General features: G+C 37.7%; 1 protein-coding gene across 1 annotated transcript in view; it reads left to right on the forward strand.

Annotated features, from left to right (window-relative positions):
* FBXL13 (F-box and leucine rich repeat protein 13) overlaps positions 1-17,346 on the forward strand; it is a gene marked incomplete at both ends in the record, with an annotated part of 242,481 nt that overhangs the window by 89,297 nt on the left and 135,838 nt on the right. Inside the window, one exon of the mRNA XM_080701187.1 lies at positions 4,824-4,956. Within this exon, the coding sequence (XP_080557313.1) occupies positions 4,824-4,956 (133 nt within the window). The remainder of the gene's footprint in view (positions 1-4,823; positions 4,957-17,346) is intronic.

Genomic DNA, 17,346 nt, shown 5'->3' on the forward strand with positions numbered 1-17,346 from the left:
GGCTAAGGGTCTTACTAAGTGGCTGAGGCTGGCCTTAAACTTAACTGTGATCTTTCTGTCTCAGCCTCCCAAGTACTGGGATTACAGGCATGTGCCACCACTCTCAGCCAGTTTTTTTTTTTTTTTTCCCTTTTCTTTGGGCACAAGCTTGGAGAAAGAGATTAAAAATAAAATAATGTTATTTTATTTATTTTTGTGGTACTGGAGATTGAGTCCAGGGGCCTTCTGCCTCTAAGTTACACTCTCTGCCATATTTTATTTATTTATTTTTTTGAACCAGGATCTCACTAAATTTTGGAGGGCTTTGCTAAATTGTTGAGGCTGGCTGTAAACCTGTGACCCTCCTGTCTCGGCCTCCCAAAAAATGATATTTTAAGAGATACATAAGTATTTTAAAATTTAACAGTAAATATAAATTGAATAGCATAATCAAATTTAAGCAAAGCCCATTATATTGAATAGTTTATACCTCACTCTGGTTTCATTATTAATATGTACCTGATTTCTTTACATGAGTAGAGACTCTTTGACTATGAGAATAACAACTTAGAATATGTGGTTTGTAATGATCTTTTCATAAACCTTAATTTGGAGGAATTCATTCAATTAGAAAAAGGAAGAATGACCTTAGTGTACTTGGCTGGTGTAGGTTCAGCTGACGAGAGGAGGGGGTTGTGTGAACTCCGAGTGGCCAGAGCTGCTTGATAAACAATAGCATTCAGGCCGGACATGGTGGCGCACGCTTGTAATCCCCGCACTTGGGAGGCGGAGACAGGAGGATCGCGCAGGTTCATAGCCAGCCGCGCTGGCTTAAGAGACCCTGTTTCAAAAATATAAAATAGGTCTGAGAGTGTAGCCCAGAGGTAGAGGCCCCTGGGTTCCATTCCCAGTACCACACACAAAAAAAAATAAAAAATAAAAAAATAAAAAATAGAGCCAAAGCTGGGCGTGGTGGCGCACGCTTGTCATCCCCGCACTTGGGAGGAGGAGACAGGAGGATGGCGCAGGTTCGAAGCCAGCTGCGCTGGTTTAAGAGACCCTGTTTCCACATAAAAAAGTATAAAATAGGTCTGGGTGTGTAGCCTGTGGGAGTGTAGCCCGGAGGTAGAAGGGCTTCCAGGAACCCAAGTACCACCAAAACAAAAACAAAAACAAAAATGTAGCATTTATATCATAATACTGATAATAGTTTTTAGCTTTTAGATACCTAACATCTAATTTGTAAGTCGCCAATTTCTTATTTTATCATTTCTCATTACGTCCTGAACAAAAAGCTATCATATGTGCTAAAGTGCTTATCATAACTGTGCCACATTTGGACCCGCCCAAAGGCAGAAGTAAGAGAAAGGGCAACATATCATTACAAATAGTTTACTGAACATCGAGAAACTCAGCTTCCCCTAGCTTTGCTCTTTGCTGCCATTCTCCTATTCTCTGCATCTTTATCCAATGAGGCTTCTGTAAAGAAGCGCTGGTGTTTTCTAATCTGTGCCAGGTTTCTGGAGGATCTGTCTTGATCTTAATAGTGCACATATTATTTCTCCTCCAGAGCATTTGGATTCATTTTTCCTTCTTTATGAGCTTTCCAAAGGAAAAGATAGTATCCAAAAACATCTGTCGCATGAAAGATGCATTTCTTTAAGCCAATAGTTCTCAAAGTGTGGTCCTGGGACAGCAGCATCAGCACCACCCAGAAGCTTGTTGGAAATGCAAATTCTCAGGCCCCACCCCAGTCCTACTGAGTCAGAAACTCTGGGAGTAGCAACCAGTAATCTATCCAGATGATTCTTGTGCAGGCCAAAGTTTGAGAATTGCTGCCTTAAACTAAAAATAAATTTAAGACATGAATATCTAATTTATTAGCTCAGGTGGAATCAGTTCTCTTTTTGCCAACATCACACAGAGTGAGAAGAAAATAGTGCAGCCAAGAATGGAAAGGTAGCGGGGTGAGGTGGCGCACACTTGTAATCCCAGCTTTTGGGAGGCTGAGCCAGGAGGATCAGGGTTTGCGGCCAGCCTCAGTTACTTAGTGAGAAAATCTGCAACTTAGTGAGACCCTGTATAAAAAAAAAGAATAAAAAATAGGGGTAGGGTGTAGCTCAGAGGTAGAATGCCCTTGGGTTTCATCCTCAGCACCGCAAACAACAACAACAACAAACAAACAAAAAAACAAAAACGAATGGGAAGGTGCTATGGTGGGTATAAGGATGTTGGGTTAACATATGGATCTGACATAGGACAAGGAGCTGCTGGCACCTTGTCAACTCCTCTTCATCTTGGTGAATAAGTTTTAAACGTTCTGCAAAGTGGTGCTAGGCCACCTATTTCCAGATCATTCTGAACCCAGGCTAGCATGGGTCCTCCAGTCATCAGAAAGGGTGGTAAAGTCAGCTGTTGACTGGACTTTAGATGCAGGGGGAATGATGGTCACTGAGCACTGATTAATGGCATAAATGATCATAGTTATTGAGATTAGTACCATCCAAGAAACAGATAAGAAAAGTCACTGGGGGACAATATATGCCTATTTTTTATTGTTGGCTTAGTCTTCTCCCCAGTGTCTCTTTGGAATGAGGAACACAGGCATGTTCCAGGCTACAAAAATAGTACTAAAGCAAAAATAGTAGAGAAATACCAGCCTAGAAGTTAATATTAGAAAATGCTGCTGGCTTGGCATGGTGGCGCATGCCTGTAATCCTAGCACTTGGGAGGCTGAGACAGGAGGATCGAGGCCAGTGAAGATCTTCAGCAACTTAATGAGGCCCTTAAAAAACAAAAAAAGAAAGAAAGAAAATGCTGGAGTGTTATCTGTGTGTGCCTACATGCAAATGCACTATCAAACTGGCTCTGTTTGTGTGTTGTGTATACTAGTTCTATTCTCTACTTAATTTTTAAAATTTCTATACTCTGTATTTTGTGCTGCTCTGATATATTTTGAACTAATAATAGTAGGCAATATTTATTGAGTTTCTAGTGCTACATATGAAGCACTTTAATTGCATTTTCTCGATTTATCCCTGCAGTCTGCTGAGTGAGGCAGTGTTATTCTCATTTCACTGGTTGTAAAAAAGAATAAACAAAACTAAGGTTTTGTTAAGTAATAGTACAAGTCGCTAGGTGGCTGGGCTTGTGTTCAAGCTTTGATGTCTCTTAACAAAGAGTACGCTCTTCATGACCAACTATCTACAGGGGCAGCCACAGCTGCCAGTTCCTCCCCCTCAGTGGTAGCACAGGACTTCTGCTCTCCAAGTTCTTTTAAAATAATAGAAATCTTACACATGTACAAATATGTAACAATGAATCTCACTGCTCTGTATTATTATAATGCACTGAGAAAAATGATGTTACTCTTGTCAAGCCATTATAAAAAAAATAAAGCTGGAAGTTATGACGGGGGAATCCCTTGCATATATGGCTGATAACAAGAGCCATTCATAAAAGACTCCATCACAGCCACAACCTTGCCCAAAGGCCAACATAACTTTACACAGAAAACACTTCTGTAGGAATGTATGCCCGGCAACTCTCTGTTTAATGTTAGCCTGGTCTCACACTTATTATTGACTCTGGTACCCAAGGATTATTGTTTCAAGATATCTTTATGTAATCCTTTACACCTTAAAAAATTCTCCTTGCCTTAATCTTCTTGAATTTTCCCATAGTTTACTCTTGCATATGTATTCCTATTGCAATGCTCTGTTAATTCCAACTAAATATCATTATTCTCTCTTGCTGGCCTTGTGGCACATGTACAATAATCCTAACTACTTGGGAGGCTGAAGCAGTAGAATTACAAGTTTGAGGCTGGCCTGGGCAAATTAGTGCTATGCCCTGTCTCAAAGTAAAACAAACAAACAAACAAACAAACAAATAAAGCTGGGGATGTAGCTTGTTGGTAGAGTACTTGCCCTGCATGTGTGAGGCCCTGGGCTCAATCCCAGCACTGTGAGGGAGAGGGCAGATCTTGAATTCTGAGAACCGGCTCTCATCAGATTAGCACTGAGGAGCATATTCATGAAGTATTTGGCCAATTAAGTCCTCTAGATATTGTGAATTTTGTCTCTGGACTGAATTTAACATACAGAGCAGCATAGTTGGATCCTATTGCTTTAGGTTTTCTCTTTCTGAGCTGGGTCCTCCCCACCGCCACCGAATTCAGTTTTGTTCAGTGTTTTGTTGTGTGAAGTTTCTCAATTTAGTCAGTCTCATTAAAGGACATTTAGGTTGTTTCTTTCTCTTGCTATTAAAATTCTGTATTGGACATCCTATTTCTCATTAAAAATATATGATTATATCTGCAGTAAAAATTTCTATAAGATTGGAGTGATTTATAATCACAAAAGTATATGGAATTATGGAGTACTTTTTGCTTCAAAATTTAAATTTTCTCTGCTTTTTGAAATCTAATATATCATTGTTACCTTGTTTTGTATATCTGAACTCATGAGACTGGATGGTATTTTATATATTAAGAGGCCATTTGGAGGCTGTAGATATAGCTTAGTAGTAGAATGCTTGCTTAGTGTGCATAAGACTAACTCACAGAATTAAAAAATAACTACATATCCTAATGTACTATATATTTTTATTATCCAACTCAGATCATTTTTGGAATTGTGTTTGCATGTTTGTTTGTGTGTGTGTGTGTATGTGTTCCTTTTTATTTATGAAATTTATATAGAGAGTACTATAATATGTTAGTTTCTTTTTCTATCTGGAAATGATTGCAATGAAATACTTTTAGTACTAGATAATTTAAATATTTTAAATTTTTACACAAAACATATATTTATCATTTCTTAATGCCTTTGGTTCATTTTTAGATTGACTTTTCCATGGTGAGAAATATAATTGCAGATAAATATATAGTGTCTACTTTGCAAAGGTGGCGACTAAATGTGTTGTGTTTGAATTTTCGTGGTTGTCTTCTCCGACCAAAAACTTTGAAATTTGTTGGTAAGTATATTTTGTTACAACTATTTGTCTTACTTTCTTATATTTTAATTAAACAGGTTTAAAGGAAAGCATAAATAAAGTGGAAACTTCAGTGACCGTTTTAGAGCATAAGAATGCCAGTAGCAACCATTAAAGAAACTTGTAATCTGGTTAGCTCTTACCTGATTGTATGCCCTGGGAATTGGTTCTTTGGTGATTCTTCTTGATCATTTTGTCTATGTATCATCAACTGTATGCATCTTTACAATATACATCTTTATCTATGTATCATCAATAAATTACTAAAAAAATACTATAAAAGAGCATATTCTCATTTTAAAAAATCTAACAATAAACATTAAAAGCATCTCCTTTCATCTCCATCAAATCCATTTACTCACTGAAAGCCACCCAATGATTTTTCTTTTTCTAAAGTACATTTACATATATATATGTGATTTAAAATATACAATTTTAACTCTTAACATGAAAGAGATCATATTGTTCCATATATTTTTTGTATCTTGGAAATCTTTTTATGTCAATACATACAGGTCTACTAATTTCTTTTTAAATATTGTATAATCATTTACCATGTTATAAATGTGCCATAATTTCTTTTATCTTCCTCCCACTGATGAATACAGAGTTATTTCCACTTTTTCTAAGCTTCTTTGTACTTCACCATTATATTTGCCTTTGTGTGTATTTCAAGATGTGCTTTTTACTTACTGCACATATTTCTAGAGAAATTAGAATTAATATATATTTTAAAGCATATATAATCTATACCAATTATAGGTAATGAGAAAGAATGTCAAATATATATATATATATATATACACACACACACACACACACACACACACACACGTGTAAATATTAGCTTGGATAAGTAAAAAAATAGTAATGCGCAAAATCAAGTTGCAGAATGACATATATAATTATAGCAATATAATTTATGTACAATTTTTAAGTAAAAATAATATATGCTTAATTTTAAAATAATTACAAATGTATATGTTTATACATATATGATTGACACACACATATAGTAACATAAAATCATGCATGGAGTTTGGCTCAGTAAAAGAAATAATTTTCTGATCCAAGTGTGGTGCCTATCATCTCAGTACTTAAGAGGCTGAGACAGGAGGGTCATAGGTTCAAGGCCAGCCTCAACAACTTAGTGAGGTAAGCAATTTAGTGAGACTTTGTTTCAAAATAAGAAATTAAAAATGAAGCTAGGGGTAGAATGACCTTGAGTTCAATCCCCGGTAACACACACACACACACACACACACACTCACACACACACACACACAAAAAAAAAAACACCATTAAAGTAAATATGTAGTTTTTTTTTTTTTTTTAGAAAAAATGGACTCAAGGCAAATAAATTTCTTGGTTGACTAAAATTTTCATGACATGAATAGTTATAGGAATGAGGGAATAATACTCATCAATAAATAAAACTCATCAATAGGGAATGAGTTTCTGAGTAGTGGAAGGGCATGGGTCTCCAGAAGCTTTTGTGCAATTTATTTATTAATTGAGATATTCACATCATATAAACGACTTGTGTAACCATGGAATATAAGTCAGTGGTTTTTAGTATATCCACAGTGCTGTACAACCATCACCATAATCTAATTATAGAACATTTACATCAGCCTTAAAATAACCCCACATTCATTCTGACCTTTATTATTTCATTTTCTTACCTAATTGCTCAGGTCAGAACTTCAGTGTTGAATATAAATGGGGAGAGCACATGTACTTATCTCAGAGGGAAAATTTTTAGTCTTTCACCATTAAGTAAGGGCTTTTTAAAAATGCCCTCAATTAGATTGAGAACATTCTCTCATATTTCTACTTTTCTGAGTGTTTTAGAAGGGTGTTAGATTTTATCAAATGGCTTTCCTCATCACTTGGTTTTTTTTTCATCTTTCTATTAATAGGGATATATATTACATTTATTGAGTTTTATATTTCTGAGATCAACCCCACTTGTTCATGGTAATCCTCTTAATATGCTGCTGTATTCTATTTGCTAATATTCTATTAAGAATTTTTGTATTTTAACAGAATATTATTCCATAGTTTTCCTTGTGGTATTTGTCATATTTTCTTATCAGGGCCATACTGGATTCATAAGATGAATGAGAAGTATTTTTGTTTCGTTTTGTTGAAGAGTATGAGATGGATTGATAGTGACTGTTCTTTAAATGATTGGTAGAAAGCTGGGTGTGACCATGCATGCTAGTAGTCCCAGTACTTTGGAGGCTGAGACAGGAGGATTCCCGTAGGTTCGAAGCCAGCCTCAGCTACTTAATGAGGCTCTCAGCAACTTAGTGAGACCCTATTTCCAAATAAAATTATGAAATCGGTCTGAGAGTGTAACACGGAGGTAGAAGGTCCCAGGGTTCCATCCCCAGTACCACACACACACACACACACACACACACACAAAATAAATAAATAAATAAATAAATAAATAAATAATTGGTAGAATTTGTCAGTAATACCATGTAATGTTTAGTCTGGATTGCCAACTTGATGGATCATGAAACACCTGAGATTATGTGATTTTGCATGTGTTGATAAGATGATTGGCTTATGTAATGGCAGACTGAAGAAGTCCTGCCCTGAATGTGGGCAGTACGGTTCTGGTAGGCACAGGACCTTGGTAAAAGAAAAAGAAAGCACACAAATGCAAGTGTGGTTCTTCCTAAAGAAAGCACAGCTGCTCTCATCTGACATATTGGCCTTCATCTCTTCGAACCTGACCTTCACCACCGTTTCTCTGGAGAGTTCCTGGCCTTTGTAAAATAGACTGAGACTGATTTAGTGGTCGCTCTAACTCTGAGATGCCAGCCCTTGGACCACTCGACCAGCTTCTGGTTCTTCTGGCTCTCTTTGTATAGTCAAACTTGGGACTACAGTGCTTTGGACTATAAGGTGATTTAATAAATTCTCTTTTTCCATAAATGTATTCTGTGAGTTCTATTACTCTAGTGAACCCTGGTCAAAATATGCAATCTGGTCTGAGGCTCTTCCTTGTTAGAGAGTTGTTTTGATTTTTTTTTTTTTTTTTTTTACTGCCTATCATAATATTTTAACTTACTAAGATCTGTTTAGTCAATTTTGGTAGTTTGATTCTCTAGGAACTTGTTGATTCTTAGGCAACTCTACAACGTCATGTAGATCATCTTATTAGTTAAATTATTTATAATATCCTCTTTAGACTCCTTATTTTTGTAGCTGGGTACTAATATACTCACTTTTGTTTCAGATTTTAATAATATTAGTGCTCTCTTGTTTTATTGGTCAGTCTAGTTAAAGTGTTGTCAACTTTGTTAGTCGTTTCCACCAACCAATGTTTTGGGTTTTTTTTTATATATCTAACACAAAATTACCATTTTTCTCTATACCTGTACAGTTCTATGGCATTTAATATATTCACATTGTTGCGCAGCCATCATTATCCATCTCTAGAACCTTTTCATAACACAAAACTGGAATTCTACATCCACTAAGAAGTAATTCCCCATTTTCCCCAACCTCTGGCAACAACTGATCTACTTTCTGCCTTTCAGTATTCTGGGTACTTTATGTAAGTATAATTATACAATAGGTGTCCTTTTGTGACAAACTTACTTTATTTATCATAATGTCTTCAATGTTGTAGTATGTGTCAGAATTTCCTTCCTTTTTTAAGGTAATATTTCTGTGTGTGTTTGTGTGCATGTGTGTACGAATGTGCATGTTTACCGTATCTTTTCATCCATTCCTCTTTCATAGAGGAATGTGAGCAACTAAAGTTGCTTCCACCTTTTAGCTTTTGTGAATAATGTTGCTACGAACATGGATTTTCAAAGAAAGCACTTTATTTTCATTGATTTTTCTCAACTGTTTTTCTAGTCTCTATTTTGTTTATCTTCTTGAATCTTATTCTTGTTGCTCTGAGATTCATTTGCTCAATCTTTCTTTTGGTCTGTCTGTCTGTCTTTCTGTCTTTCTTTCTTCTACTGGGGGGTTGAACCCAGGGGTGGTCTACCAATGAACTACATCACTAGACTTTTTACAATTCTATTTTACTTTGAGATAGGGTCTCCATAAGTTTCCCAGACTAGCCTTGAATTTGTGATCCTCCTGCCTCAACTTCCCCAGTAGCTGTAATTATAGGCTTATGCCACTATGCTCAGCTCTAGTTTCTTTTTTATTATAAACAACATAAATTTATTTTTAAACTGATCCATAAAAGTTATATGCATCTCTGAGGTACCATGTAATATTTTGGTGGATATACTCAAAATCCTTTATTTTAGCCTTAAAAATATACAGTACATTATTTTATTTTTTGTGGGTCTGGGGATGGAACCCGGGAGCATTTGACCTCTGAGCTATATCCCCTGCCCTATTTTTTTTTTAATTCTTTAATTTGAAACTGTGTCTCACTGAGTTGCAGAGGGCCTCACTAAGTAGTTGAGGCTGTCCGCAAACTGCGATCCTCTAGTCTCAGCCTCCCGAATGCTGGGATTACAAGCGTGCACCACCATGCCCGGCCAGTACATTATAATTATTTATAATCAGTCTAAATGTTCAGTAGTTCAGTTTCTAATTTCTTAAGATAGAAGGTTTAGGTGGTTGTTTTGCTTGGAACCTACTTCTCTTCTCCTCCCCTTCCCTTTTTTATGGCAGTTTTATTTTCTCAGAAAACTCAGCAGAATTTATCCAGGTTTCTACTCTCTGCCTCTATACATTTTAGCCTCCCCTGGCTACCAACATCCCTGACAGAGCCATACATTTGTACAAATTGATGAACTTATTTTGACATTATTACCCGAAGATCATAGTTTACATTAGGGTTCACTCTTGGTGGTGTACATACTATGAATTTGGATAAATTTATAATTTCATGTATCCACCATTATAGTATTATAATGAGTAATTTTGTTCCCCTGAAAATCTTGTTCTCTGCCCATTTTACCCTTCCCCAGGCCAACCTCTGACAATCATTGGTCTCTTTATTGTCCCTACAGCTTGGCCACACAATTGGTAACCTTTATAGATGGGCTTCTTTCAGTTAGTAATATACAATTTTCTATCTCTTCATAACTTGAGAGCTTATATCTTTTTAACATCCTTTGTCTGGTTGTATCACAGTTTGTACATCTTAACTGCTTTCAAGTTTTGGCAGCTATGAAGCTGCTAAATATATCAGTGTGTGTGTGTGTGTGTGTGTGTGTGTGTGTGTGTGTGTGTGTACATAAGTTGTGTGAGCTTTCTGCTGTTCTGAGATAATCCTCAAACAACTTAAAAGGTGAAAATGTTTATTTTGCCTTCTGATTTCAAAGGTTTCAGTCTGGTCTCTCAACCCCATTGCTCTGGGACCTGTGCTGAGGCAGTACATCATGGCAGAAGTTCCTGCTGGAGGAAGCGGCTCATCTTACCATGATCAGGAAGCAGAAAGAAACAGGAAGGGGTGGGCTCCCAGTGATCTAACTTCCTTCCACTAGCCCCACACCCCAAAGGTGGTGATCAGCCTTATAACTGGGCCTTTAACACATGACTTTTGGGGGACATTTAAGATCTAAACTAAGGCCAGGCATGGTGGCACTTGCTTGTAATCTCTGGGCTTGGGAGGCAGAGACAGGAGGATCGCACAGGTTCGAAGTCAGCCGTGCTGTCTTAAGAGACCCTGTTTCCAAATAAAAATATAAAAATGGGTCTGGGAGTGTAGCCTGGAGGTAGAAGGGTTTCCAGAACCCCAGGAACCCCAGTACCACTACCAAAAAAAAAAAAAAGATCTAAACTATAACCCAAGTTTTCAGCTCACTTGGTTAGATACCAAGCAGTATGTCTGGTGGGCCATGTAGTAAAAGCACGTTTAGGTTTATAAGGAAATTTCTAACTTTCCCAGAGTGGTTGTACCATTAACATTCTCATCAGCAATGCATGAGAACTCTTGTTGCTCCACATCCTCTCTAGCATTTGGTGTTGTCAGTATTCTGGATTCTGGCCATTCTAATAGGTGTGTAGTGTTGTCTCTTTGCTTTTGTGTTTCCTTTATGACATAGGATGTGGAGCATCTTCTCATGCTTAAAACTTTCTGATAAGGTGTCTGCCAAAGTTTTGGCTCATTGTTAAATCAAGTGTTTTGTTTCCTTCCTTCATTCCCCCCTCCCTCCCTCTCTCCCTTCCTTCCTGTTGTACTGGGGACTGAACCCAGGGGCATTTTACCTCTGAGCCACATCCCAGCCCTATTTTATTTTAATTTTGAAACAAACTTTCACTAAATTGCAGGGGGCCTTGCTAAATTGTTGAGGCTGGTCAGGAACTTGCAATCCTCCTGTATCAGCTTCCCAGGTACTGGGATATAGGGATGTACCGATATGCTCGGCTATTATTTTTTTATTATTAATGAGTTTTCAGAGTTCCTTTTATATTTTATACAACAGTTTCATATATGTCTTATGCAAATATATTCTCAGTTTGTGGCTTATTTTTTAATTCTCTTGATCTTCTTACATGCAATCATTAACAGCTATACTCTTTCTTCAATTTATTTTTAACCTTATACATAAAAACTTCCTATTTTTAGGTATCTTCCTTTGTGCTTAGTAATAGGACCACTGGGAAAGTTTGGATGGAGAGAAAATGGTCAATATAATTGTAAACTGTGTAGAGTACAAAGAAGGTCAGATAATGAAAATGAATAGGTCAAATTTTCTATTGTGGAGTGTAGTGGGAAGATGGCGACCGAGAAAAGTGGGGCTTTAAGAGCCCCGCTAACAACCAATCTCCAGTACCACAAAATCAGCGCCTTTCATAGCCAGAAAAAACCATCACCAGAGAAACAAAAAAATCACCAGGCTCCAGAGAGAAAGCTGACTGAGAACAGAGCTCAGAGCCACAGAGGATATACACCGGCCTCACGCCCGAGGACGCGGCAGCAGCGCCATACTGCCAGCGGCAGTGGCGAGTTCACCGGATGGCTACAGCAAGCCAAGGTGAGCCGCTGCGGAACAGCCAGGCGGGATTTCTCAGCGCAGGGAGCATCTAAAGCTCCCAGTGGCTGAGCTCAGCACACGCTGCAGGGATTCAGAGTGGAACTCAAAACCAAGAAGAAATACACCAGCCTCACGGCCGAGGGCATACCAGCAGCGCCATATTGCCACCGGTGGCAGCAGCAGCGAATTCACCGAGTCCAGTACAGCTATATCTGCGTACTCAAGAACAGTGAGTCAAATTGTGGGCCATGGAGGAGAAATCCCAGTACTGTACTCACTGGGACTTGACCCAGTGGGGGAGTGGCGGTGGCAGAGATATCACACCATAGGAGAACGTGCAACCTGGCACCCCACACAATCTAAAGCAGCCTCTATCGACTCTCTGGGTCGGAGACTCTGTGATACAACCCAGTAAAGGAGTAGTGGGGTCTGAGATACTACTGACTCGAGATCCTTAAGTGAAGAGCACCTTAAGTGAAGTCATAGTGACCCAAGGGAAGAACCCAGAGAAGGCACAAACTTCCGAAATCATGGGAAAGAGGAATAACAATGGAGCAATGAATGCCCACAACCCCACAACATCAGAACCCAATAAAACAGAAAATCAGAGATTTCTAGAAGATCAAATCAGGAAAATAACTGTAGAAATAATAGAGGTGCTTCGAAAAGAACTCAGAGAGAGCCAAAAAGAGATAAAGGATGCAATTAATGAAGTAAAGGCCTCAATTCAAAGCACAAACAACCGATTAGAACACATGGAGAACAGAATCTTGCTCTTAGAAGATGATCATTCCAAAAATGAACGCATAGTTTCTAATCTAGGAAAAAATATCCGACAGCAGGAATCTGATATTGAAGAAATATGGGCCCATTTTAAGAGAGCTAACCTAAGAATAATTGGAATAGAGGAGGGAAAAGAAAGTGAAACCAAAGGGATCAACAATCTCTTCAAGGAAGTAATAGCAGAAAATTTTCCAAACATAGAGCAAGAGGTTGATACACAGGTCCAGGAAACTTATAGAACTCCCTTTAGATAGGATCAGAGAAGAGGATTCCCCACACCACATAATTGTCAAAATGACCAATGTGGAAGCCAAGCAGAGAATCTTAAAGGCAACAAAAACAAAGGGCCAAGTGACATTCAGAGGCAAACCAATTAGAATCACTCCAGACTTCCCAAACCAAGTCATGAGAGCCAGAAGGGCTTGGAGTAACATATTCCAAACTCTGAAAGAAAACAACTTCCAGCCAAAAATTTCCTACCCAGCAAAACTTTCTATCAAATTAGATGGAGAAATAAGAAGCTTCCATGACAAACAGAAACTGAAGGAATTTATGTCTTCAAAACCAGCATTAGAGAAAATACTCAAAGAGATTAACTACAAAGAAGAAATAGGTAACACACACCAGAACCAGAGAAACAAGATTTTCCACCCAACAGACAATTAAGATTGGTTATCTGTGGAGATTCATTATTTATGTTAGTCTTTTACCTATCTCTAAATGGTATTGTTTGCCTTTATTGTTGTTAATTTTTAGGATTTCTAGTTGGAATATTAATATACCTTCAGATAAAGCATTTGGAAATATTTTTTTCCATTCTATTAGTAACTTTTAACTCTGTTTACATTGTGTTTGGATATACAATATTTTTTTTATTTTTTAGGGAGTTTGTATACTCTTCTGTTGCCTGTGCCATTGAAATCATATCCAAGAAATCACTGCCAATTTCAATGTTGTGAGGTTTTATGACCCAGATTTTCTTCTAAAAGTTTATAGTCTTAAGATTTATATTTAGGTCTTTTATCTATTTTGAGTTAATATTTGTATATGGGATTAGGTAAGGGTCCAATTTTATTGTTTTCCATGTAATTATTATTTTTTAACAATATTTAGTTAAAAGATTATTATTTCCACCACCAAATGTTCGTGGAAACCTTGTCAAAAATAACTTGACAATATAGGGAAGAATTTATCTCTAGGCTTTTATTTAACCTCAATGGTTTATATATCTGCCTTTAGAATAGTACTACACTGTTTCAATTATTGTAGCTTTATATGGTTTGAAATCAGAAAATAGATATCTTCTAGCTTTGTTCTTTTTCAAGATCGTTTTGGGTATCTAGAGTCCATATTCCATATTAGGATAGATTTTTTTTCTGAAAAATAAATATATAAATATATGATAGTTTCACCTAAAAAAAAATAGAAAAAAAATATTCTCTGGTAAGAAAGAAAGCAAAAAGAAATATTGAAATGTTATCTTTAGTCATCAAAAGCTTGGTATCAGAAAAATGAAACTGTTATGTGAGATTATCATTTTTAATTTTGGATAAATTGCTATAATACTAGATGTCAACCACTAAGCCAAGCATGGGAGGGATGGATGGGGAGAGAATGGGGTGGGGATCGGGTGGGGGCTGACTGGGCGATGTGTGCATGTATGTTTACAAAAGTTTTTATCCCACTATGATGTATGAATACAGTGAACCAATAAAAAAAATAAAAATAAATAAATAAAAATAAAATTTAAAAAATTTTCTATTGTGCAATGAGTATATTCACTGTATCTTCAGTCTAACAGATAATAAAATATACTCTGACATATTCATAGTTTATACTTGTATCTGAGGTCAAAATATAAAAAAAAGATTTTTCTTGCTCTAGATTTTTAAACTTTGTTGTATATCAAAAATAATTTATAATTGCCAGGCGTGGTGGTGCACACTTGTAATCCCCGCACTTGGGAGGTGGAGACAGGAGGATTGCGCAGGTTCGAAGCCAGCCACTCTGGTTTAAGAGACCCTGTTTCCAAATAAAAAAGTCTAAAAATAGGTCTGGGAGTGTAGCCCGGAGGTAGAAGGGCTTCCAGGAACCCCAGTACCACCAAAAAAAAATAAAAAAATAAATAAATAAAATAAAAATAAAAATATGCTTCTGTTATCTGGGCGTGGTGGCGCACGCCTATAATCCCAGCACTTGGGAGGCTAAGACAGGAGGATAGCGCAGGTTCGAAGCCAGCCTCAGCTACTTAGTGAGGCTCTCAGTAACTTAGATCGTTTCCAAATAAAATATAAAGTAGGTCTGGGAGTATAGCCTGGAGATAGAAAGCCCCTGGGTTCCATCCCCAGTACCACAAAATAAATAAATAAAATATGCTTCTGATAAGGCCTTGAGAGATACTTGAAACTCCAAGTGAGTGATTTTTGGGATGATCTAGCTTAATTTCTATTTTCATGTGTCCCAAAGCTTCATTTTCAAATAAATTCTTGAGGATGTTATTGAATATAAAACAACCAATAAAATCCCCAACTAACCTCTACAAATTAAACCAGTCAAGTCAACTTGAAACCTTTTTTTTAAAAAAAAAAATCAGATTAAACCTCATTTCATTCCACAATCGTCTTTTTCTGAGTGTGATTCTCCTATCCTTTGCTGATGTCATACTAGGCTTTTTAATCACCGAATCCTGGCTGCTTCCGGCTCCATGTCCTTAATATTGTACTCTGAGGCTCATGGACAATAACAAATGACTCTGTTGCCTTTCTCTGATGACACTTCAAATTTAACACCTGTCCTAATGCTTCATGTGATCCCCCTATGGAGATCATAATGAGAATTAGTATCTTGAAGTCTCCACCTCAAACCCAAGACACCAGTAAAATGCACAGTGATTAGAACCTCACAACCCAGCATCATTTCCTGAATCACCAGTACTGGCAATTCTTCTAGTTTCTTATTCTCTGGGTTTCCTATACATAGAAATGTAGATGTTTTGGACCAAAAACTCTCCTGCCAGCTGCTCACATGGGTGTTCCTGGAGATAAAGGCATATGCTTCTTGGTAACTATGCTTCTTTGGGGGTCTAATTCTGGAACTTCTGATGCCAGGCAGTCAAGGCTGAGCTATAACTTTTAGACCGTCTTGCAGCCCTGCACAGTAGAAAAGGCTTAGGTGGACCTGAATCCTGGCTCTGCCACCTGCCAGCTCTGTGGCTTTGTCTAAATTACCTAAACCCTACGTTAACTTTCCCAGAAGGATCTGGTGAGAGTGACAAGTTTAGCACACAGTGCCTGGCATCTAGACAGTGCTTAAAAAAAAGTCTCAGTACTAGCTAGTTAAGGTGGCGCACGCCTGTAATCCTAGAACTTGGGAGGCTGAGACTGGAACAGGTTCACAGTCAGCCTCATAAACTTAGGCCATTTGCAACTTAGTGAGACCCTGTTTCAAAATTTAAAAATAAAATAAAATAGCCGGGCGTGGTGGTGCACACTTCTAATCCCCGCGCTTGGGAGGCGGAGACAGGAGGATCGCGCAGATTTGAAGCCAGCCTCACTGGCTTAAGAGACCCTCTTTCCAAATAAAAATATAAAATAGGTCTGGGAGTGTACCCCGGAGGTAGAAGGGTTTCCAGGAACCGCAGTACCACCAAAAAAATAAAAAATAAAAGATAAAAATAAAAATAAAATAGAGATAGTGGTGTAGCTCACAGGCAGAATACTGTGCTGGGTTCAATCCCCAGTAACACACACACACACACACACACACACACACACACACACACTGTTCAGTATTATATATAATGTACCATCTTCCATGCTTCGGGAGTTTAGGAAAGTATCAATCAAGACTAGTTGCTGAACTTTGTTGGAATATCTTGACACAAAAAAATGAAAATGAAGCCGGGCATGGTGGCACATGTCTTTAATCCCAGTTTGAGGCCTGACTCAGCAACCTGGGGAGATCTTGTTTCAAAACAAAAAATCAAAAGGACTAGGGGTGTAGTGGGAGCGTAGTTTGAAGGACAAAGGCCCTGGGTTCAATCCCCAGTATGAAAAGGAAAAAAGAGAGAGAAAGAGAGATTGGGAGAAGAAGAGGACAAGGAGGAGGAGGAGAAAGAGGGGGAGGGGGGAGGGGGGAAGGAAGGAGAGAGAAATGAATTCAAAGTGTGAAAAGGAAATCTACATATGTAAAAGGGAAAAGGTGCTATTTTTCTGAAGAAATAAATGTGTTTCTTTTCACTTTAGTTTGCTCTCTACATAGCGTACATCTGGCTGTTCAAATGCAAGCTCATGGCAGAACCAGAGATTTAAATTCTCCATACATTGCTTATTTCTCTGGTCATCTATTTCTCTTAATGAGCTAATTTTAACTTGCAAACTCCGAACAGGGATTCTCTTGGGTACCATTCCCTCCCTCCCTCAGTTGCCTCTGAGTTATATTCTGTTTTTGTTTGGGCTTCATCCCAAATTCTGATCCCAATCCTCATCCCATGCTTTGTTTTATGTTCCCTGTCATATTAGCAGGAGGCGTGTACACCTTTCACAGGTAGCTTCCTACACACTGCTTAAAACAAAACAAAACAAACACAGATGATGCTACACACTCCCTAGTG

Source organism: Muscardinus avellanarius (assembly GCF_963383645.1).
Source record: "Muscardinus avellanarius genome assembly, chromosome: 9".
NCBI lineage: Eukaryota > Metazoa > Chordata > Mammalia > Rodentia > Gliridae > Muscardinus > Muscardinus avellanarius.